At 30.0% G+C, this 8,539-nt stretch overlaps 1 protein-coding gene across 1 annotated transcript in view; it reads left to right on the top strand.

Annotated features, from left to right (window-relative positions):
• Positions 1–2,581: 2,581 nt before the first annotated feature.
• abca3b (ATP-binding cassette, sub-family A (ABC1), member 3b) overlaps positions 2,582–8,539 on the top strand; it is a 61,129-nt gene continuing 55,171 nt past the window's right edge. Inside the window, exons 1-2 of the mRNA XM_051105682.1 lie at positions 2,582–2,809; positions 3,790–3,868. Of these exons, the coding sequence (XP_050961639.1) occupies positions 3,815–3,868 (54 nt within the window). The 5' untranslated portion in view covers positions 2,582–2,809; positions 3,790–3,814. The remainder of the gene's footprint in view (positions 2,810–3,789; positions 3,869–8,539) is intronic.

Genomic DNA, 8,539 nt, shown 5'->3' with positions numbered 1-8,539 from the left:
GCTTGAACAATCAACTATACGTATATATATTTGTGAGTGTTCGACTGTGTTCATCTGTTTGAGGTTATGACACTAAAAGCATTAAGTTATTAATTTATGTGCAGGTCTTTTGGTACTGTATGTCGAACATCACTAAGGAGTGCAACTGTAAATAATTTCTTGTTTATAAGTGTAAATATATAAATGTATGAAGCTGTGAAAGGCCACGTGAACTTGAAAACAGACGTGTGTTTGTTATATTCTGAAAACCACAATAAAACAATGCAGTAGGTACATTCATGCATGTCCGCATTGTTTCTTGTGCATACAGATGGGAACTTGCGGTTTGCAACCATCTTTCACCTTCGTCTTTTACACACCATTTTGATTTACTGTCGCTAAATCTCACACTTTATCGCTGTGGTTTAATAACCTCATGAGCATGTTGCTGGTCAAACATTTGTTAAACTGTGGTTTCATTGAAAGATTAGATGGTGTTAGTCACCACTGAGCTCTGAGTTGTGGATCACATTAAACTGAAAAAAAAAAAAGTTTTTGTGCCTATTGCACTTGAATAATGTAATACAAAATTTGCATGGTTACAAAAAGTAAACTAGCAAAGACGCAATATAAAAAAAAAATTGATCACTTGTTTTATTTTAAAAAACATACAATATTTGAATATTCCAATAAGATGACATTTTTTGCGTGGCTTTAACAAATACATAAGCAATTGTTTATTGTATTAGTTTGATAATATGATGCATGGTTTGCTTATCTGCTTATAAAAAATTAGTGCTGTTCAAACAATTAAGCATGATTAATCACATCCAAAATAAAGGTTTTTGTTTATATGTGTGTACTGTGTATATTAATTATGTATATATAAAGACACACATATACAGTATATATTTTTACAGAAAATATTTACATGTATATATTTATATTCATATAATTTATATTTTATATAAATACATTTAATATATAAACATAACATTTTTCTTAAATATTTGCATGCATATGTGTGTGTGTTTTTATATATATATATATATATATATATATGTATATAATAAATTTACACAGTACACACATATTATGTACACAAAAACTTATTTTGGATTTTGGATGTGATTAATCATTGTCCAGCAATAATATATATATATATATATATACACTACCGTTCAAAAGTTTGGGGTCAGTAAGACTTGTAATAGTCTTTAAAGAAGTCTCTTATGCTCATCAAGGCTGCATTTATTTGATTAAAAATATAGAAAAAAAAAACCCAGTAATATTGCAAAATGTTTTTACAATATAAAATAATGTTTTTTATTTTAACATACTTTAAAATAGAATTTATTCCTGTGATGAAAAGCTGAATTTTTATCAGCTGTTACTCCAGTCTTAAGTGTCACATGATCCTTCAGAAATCATTTTAATATGCAGATTTATTATTAGAATGATCAACGTTGGATAATATCAACAGCTGTGCTGCCAAATATTTTTTGGAACCTGTGATTTTTTTTTTCAGGATTCTTTCATGAATAACAAGTTTGAAAAGTACAGTGTTTATTCAAAATATAAATATTTTATAACAATGTAAATTATTTATTATTAACTTTTAATAAACTTTTAATTATTAACTTAATACATCCTTGGTGAATAAAAGTATTAATTATTTTTTTATTAAAAAAAAAAGAAACAATAAAAATGTACTGACCCCAAACTTTTGAACGGTAGTGTATATATGTATATATATAAATATATATAATAAATTTACACAGTACACACATATTATGTACACAGAAACTTATTTTGGATGTGATTAATCATTGTCCAGCAATAATATATATAGATAGATAGATAGATAGATAGATAGATATACACACACATATAACTAAATAATTAAATCTGTTTTATATTTTTCATGTAAAATGTATCTGGTGTCATTCTTTTTTGTAGCTATTTTTAGCTGTACAAAACAGCCCGTTTTGCTGCCTGACACTGGAAACTGGTGTGTCTTACTGTATTATTTTAATTTATTATCTTATTTTTTATTTTTTGTAGTGCAAACGGTTTTACCGTTTATGCCACTTATACCGGAATTGGCTAATATGGCTAATACCGGAAGTCGCGCACATTTACAGAAAAATATTTATTCCCGCGTTGAAAAATAAGGTGTATAAATGTTAAAACAACTAAAAAACATACATATAATATAAAAGAAATGCATAAAAAAATTTTATTTCATATTTTTTTTATTTGAATAACTATATTATATTTTAGAAGACGAATAAATGAATGTTTTAAATAAGTCAATCCACAAATAAAAACGTTTGTGTGTTTTTTATTATTAACGCTCAAAAACAATATGCAGAAATTAACTGATAAACAATGATAAATTAAGAATAATACTGTCAAACTGGTAATAGTTTTGAGATTTGCAAGTCGTTAAAAAATGAAAACAACTGCAGATAATGTTTCTACAGTTGTTTGTTTGCGTTTTTCTGTTAATTTTCATTTTCACCGTGCAGGTGACGTACTGACATCTGTCAGACGCCAAGCAAGCGAACGCTTCGGTCACATGACCTCAAGCAGCCGCCCAGCTGGAGGAGATCACGTGACCGCATTTGTTGTGTCCGCACCGCACGGCCGCTGCGCTGCAATGTCATCATCATCATCCTCCTCCTCATTATTATCGTCCTTATGAGTGATATTTCCCGACGGAAGGCATCCGTGGCCGAGCCGAGCTGATCGCGAATATTTATTCAATGCTTTCCGACTGAAAGAGACGCTGTTCGAGCCCAGTGCGGGACTGATAGACGACTGAAAGGTGAGCTGTGATGCGCCTGCGTGTTTTCCATTGTGTTTTGCTGTCGGAATTGGGTTAATAAACAAGTTTCCGACTCAGTCACAAGATCTTTGCAGTGTTCAAGCTAAATGAAACGGATGCATGAGACGACGTAATGCACGTTTGATAAAAAGCTGCTTGAATTTCCAAGAAAGCGAATGCAAACACGACATAAATAAACGCAGACAATGCTACAAAGGCATAAACGAGGCGGACAAACGGGCTCCAAAGCCCTATCATCGATATGATGTCACTCCCACGTCAGTAAGATGAACCCTACTTGGTATTTGATAATGACATACATTTATCGACGTGTTGCAACGATGACAGGTGCGAAATAGTCACCTGCATATTAATCACAGAGCTGTGTGACACATTTAAATACAAAGAAGTTTGTCTGAGGAAAGCTCATAATTTATAATAATAGACTATTTTAGTAGACTACTAATATTTAAAAAATGATTTTTTTTTGGGATGGGAGCTGACTTGTTCCTCTTTATTTGTGGCTAAATTGGCCTTTTGGCATAGTTGCTTTCTTTTACTGAGAACAGAAGATGTTTTGAAGAATGTTGGTGACCGAATAATTGACGGTAGCCGTTGACTTCCATGGTAATTTGTTTCATTACTAACTTTGAGTTGAAAGAAACTCCGCTTTGGAACAACTCAGTAAGGTTGAGTAAATGGGAGAGAATTTTAATTTTTGTGCAAAGGAAAAAAAAACAAACATTACTTTTAGTAGTCTGATCGCATTGTGCAATCAAAAGTGAAATAATTCTTTCAACTTCTTGTTTCTTATAGAAAACACAAGTCTTAATACTTGTTCTCAGTCGTTTTAGGACGAAGTTGCGAAACGTCTTTCTTTCAAACGTTTGTTTACAAACTCTGAATTGATGTGAAATTCCTGGAGTAGCTCTGATAAGTTTCTCGTGCTGCGACCTGACGTTCACTTTCTTTTTGTCCAGGTTGTAAAGCTCCGTGAATCTGAAAATGGCCGTGTGGCAGCAGTTTGGATTGCTTCTGTGGAAGAACTATATTCAGCAAGTGAGTTTTTGTCTCATAGCTGTAATGTTTGAAGTTTTATATATGTAAGGTTTGATGGTTGTTGATGGTTTTAACCTCAGTTTTGATCATGATTCTAGACAAACGTTCTAATACAAGGGTTTTAAGGCACGGATAAACACTTTTTTTTGGAAAGGAATACATACTTTAATGCAAGGATGCATTAAATGCATCAAAAGTGTCACTAAAGACATTTATAATGTTACAATTAGTGCTGTTCTTTTGAGCTTTTTATTCATCAAAGAATCCTGAACAAATGTGTGTCGTGGTTTTTACAACAACTTTAAGCAGCACAAATGTTTTCAACGTTTCTTGAGCGGCAAATCAGGTTATCAGAATGATTTCTGAAGGATCGTGTGACACTGAAAACTGGAGTAATGACATTTTTGAATGGTGATTTATAATATTTATAGCAGTGCCCTACAAAACAAATCAGTATTTTCCTCCATATTTTTGTCTTGTTTTCCAATACAAAAATCTACACATACTTAAATCAAGATACAATTGAGATTCTTGTTTTAATAATAAATTAGGGCCCTATGATTTCTGCGATGCGGAAAACACGGACGGAATTGTGGAATCCAGTCATAAAAACGGAATTTACTGTATAACACGCAATGTCACGGAATTTTGTATGAATAAATCAAAAGTAGGTCATTACACTTAAATCAAAACGTGATATGGACTAGTGTATGTGAATAGTAAGCTGCAAAAATACTGTTTAAATATAAATCCTGCATGTTCTGTGTGTCTCTGTGTGAATGAATGACGCAGACGCACATTTACCACACGTACTGAAGTGAGCGTGATGCTCGCTGTGTTTTCGGTGATATGAGTACATGAATACATAAACATAATCTCTAGAACTGCTCTGAGAGACACTTCATGCACATTTTACCATTTGTTTTAAGAAAAACTGTCAGATACAAACAGAAACTTAAAGGTCTTCACAGCAACCTGTCAAAATAAAAGTTTGTTTTAACTTGAAGAAACTGTGACAGAAATATATTGCTTAATTGCTTAATATTCAAAGATGATTTTGTTTATTAAAATTTAATGAAAATGATAAAATGCAGTCAAGAAAATTCGGAAAATGGAAAACACAGAATTGGATAAAAATAAAACTAAATTTAAGAAGAAAAAAAAAGTATTTAATTGGCCCTTAAAATGTAATTTTTGTTAAACTTTTAAGAAATTGCTGCTAAATTGTGTAAAATGTGTTTCAGTAAAAATTACATTTAATAAAATTGTTTTTTGATTAATCAAATTTAATTTAACCTTTAAAACAGAGTATAGAATGGAAAAAAATGGAATCCAGAAAGAGGGGGAGGGAACGGAATTTAGAAAAAAAAAAAAAAATGCAATTTGGGAAAAAATAAAATGGATTTCATCAGGCCCAGTCAAAACTTTTTGAAAAGTATGATTTTTAATGTTTTTTAAATTAAGTCTCTTCTGCTTACCAAGCCTGCATTTATTTGATCCAATGTACAGCAAAAACAGTACAATTTTGAAATATTTTTACTATTTACAAAAGATTTCTATTTTTAGATAAATGCTGTTCTTTTGAACTTTCTATTCATCAAAGAAACCTAAAAAAATTTGCTCAGCTGTTTTAAACAATAATAATAATAATAATAATAATAATAATTTTTGAGCAGCAAATAAGAATATTAGAATGATTTCTGAAGGATCATGTGACTGGAGTAATGATGCTAAAAATTCAGCTTTGAAATCACAGGAATAAATTACATTCTCAATTATTTTCAAATAGAAAACAGTTGCTTTAAATAGTAAACATATTTCAAAATTTTAAGTTTTTGCTGTACTTTGGATCAAATAAACACTGACTTGGTGAGCAGAAGAGACTTCTTTAAAAAAACAAACTCACTTTATTTTGATCATTTTCTCAGAAGACAAGACTTTTTATCTCATGTCATTGTGCGTCTCTAATAAATGTGTCTCGATTTAAGAATCTTTTGCAGTGGAAAACATTGGATTTTAACTTACAAATTGTGTTTGTATTGGCTTGTTGTCTTCCCTTGAATTTATTCCTTAAATTTTCTTTGCTTGGTCTCAAAAAGGTCTTAAATTCCCTCATAAAACCTGCAGAAATCCTAAGTTAACACTAGGTTATAAAGCCCACAAATCATGCTGCCGTTTGTGAAAAGAAATGCTGTGCTGAAATGTCAGATATGTTGCTTTCTTCAAACTTGCCTCATTAAACATTCATGTCTCATACTGCCACAAACATCAGTATTTTTAGCACGTTTTAGAAAAATTAAGACAACCAGAGCATGTTCTGTTTATGCGATTAATGTTAATAAATCTTGTTAATATGCAAATAAGAATATAAAAACCCTGGATTTACAAATGTAATGTGAAACCTAGCTACCTAAGTATGAACAGTGTGAAATATGGAACAAGATAACACAGGATTATGATTAAAAATCACTCTAGGTTAACTGTTTACAATGTGAAAAGCCTGTTTGTGTGAAAAATGTCAGAATAAGTTTATAAAGACCAAATATTTTAGCTCAAATGTTATAAATCTTGCCTTCAAACAGCAAGACACAGAATCAAATCTCTATTGCTATCTTAAGAAAACAAGAAAATGTGTCAACTAGTTTGCGACGGATATAAAAGCACAGGCAAAACAAAGGTGTGGAGTCAAATTTAATCATTACCTCATTGACCTTATTTGCTGCACTGATTGTTCCTGGCTGTATTGAATGACTTCTCCCATATTTAGATTAGATTTGAGACTCTCTTTCATAAACTCAGAACAACAGAAGCTCTGTTTAACGCCGCTGCGTCGCTTTGCATGTGTTTTTCGCTCTCATTATGCCGGACGTTTGCTCTGCACACTTGCCGTCTTGTGTGCGATCGTGTGCAGGTGAAGTCTATCAGACGTGAACTTTCTAAGCAGTCAATTGAGCTGGATCAAGTGTTGCGGGAAGTGTCCCAATTCCCTTCTGATAGAGGGCTGTTTGCACTCTATTGGGCTCCAGCTGTTGCTAGGAAACCTGAGCCCAGCGGAGGCGTAAACACTGGGCCGTTCATGCCTCGTTATGGCACACGCCGCTGCCTCTCTGACCCAGATCAGAGGTCTAAAGTTCTCCATCGATCAAGATTGAGCCTCTGGTGCTGTGTGGGATCATACTCGCTTACACTGGCTTGTTGACACCAGATTTGCAACATGACTATGATTAGTTCACCTATTAACACAAACAAGAAGCATGCAGATTGAAATGATAACATTGTTTATTTTAGTATCATGACAGTGAAACCATCAACTCTTTTCATCAAATCTTTTTAAAAATGTATTTATATGCTAATTATATTTTACTTTGCATTTTTATTTTATTATTTTGTTTATTTTGTAATTTTAATACTGACAAAAAAGTGGAAAAAGAATATATATATACACACACACACACACATAAATTGGCTAAAACAAAAAGGAAGCTGGTATAACAATTTCATTTTATATATATATTTAATAATATACTTTTTTTGTTTTATTTTACTTATGGAAGTTGTGGCCTAGTATAATGACTGTTAATTCTTAATTTCCACCTCAATAATAATTAGTTTTCATGTTAATTAAATTATTTTTTTGTTTTGTTTTGTTTTGTTTTTTTTGTATTGTATTGTATTGTTTTTGTTTTGCTTTGAATTTTTGTTTTTATTTAGTTATTTAATTAAAATGTAACTAATATTTTAGAGCTATGTCTAAGTATCATAACTGTAAAATTATCAATTCCACCACAGTAATAATTCATTTTTATATTAATGAAGTATTATTTATTTTATTTTTGTGATTTAGAATAATTAGTGGTTTAGTGGTTGTTGTCATTTTTATTAGTTTTTGTTTATTTATTTATTTATTTGCTTTAATTTATCATTTATTTGTGTTTTGGTTTTCGTGATGTTATTCACTTTTTACATTATTTGCATTATTTCCTAATTTTTTAACTAATATAAAAAAAAAAAATATATATATATATATATAGTCATTAGTTTTTATTTACTTCTTTATTTAGCTTTAATTTTTTTGTATTTAGTTTTAGTGATGGTATTCCTCAAGTTTTACATTATTTTCATAATGTTTTTATCTAATTGTTTTTTTATTTCACCTTTATTTTAATTAACACATTTTATTTTAATTTATTTTATTTTATTTATTATTTTATTTCATTTTTATTTATTTTTTAGCTTTAATTCATTTGTATTTCAGTTTTAGTGATGTTATTACTTAATATTTTCATCTAATATTTAAAATGACTTTTATTTCAGCTTTATTTTAATTAACAAGAAATATTTTATTTTATATTAATATTACTAAAAATTAGGGCTGTCAACGATTAATCGCGATTAATCGCATACAAAGTAAAAGTTTAAGTTTGCCTAGTATATGTGTGTGTACTGTGTGCAATTATTATGTATATATAAATACACACAAATTAATGTGTATATGTATGAGAAATATGTTATTAATATACAAAATAATTTTATTTATATATAATATCAAATTATAAAAATTATAATAAATATATATGCTTGAAAATATTTCTTAAATATATACATGAATGTGTTTGTATTTATATATACATAATAATTACACACAGTACACACACATATATTAGGCAAACT

This window comes from Labeo rohita, chromosome 3, assembly GCF_022985175.1.
Source record: "Labeo rohita strain BAU-BD-2019 chromosome 3, IGBB_LRoh.1.0, whole genome shotgun sequence".
In the NCBI taxonomy this organism is placed as follows: Eukaryota; Metazoa; Chordata; class Actinopteri; order Cypriniformes; family Cyprinidae; genus Labeo; species Labeo rohita.
This window is presented reverse-complemented; position numbering and strand designations above follow the sequence as displayed.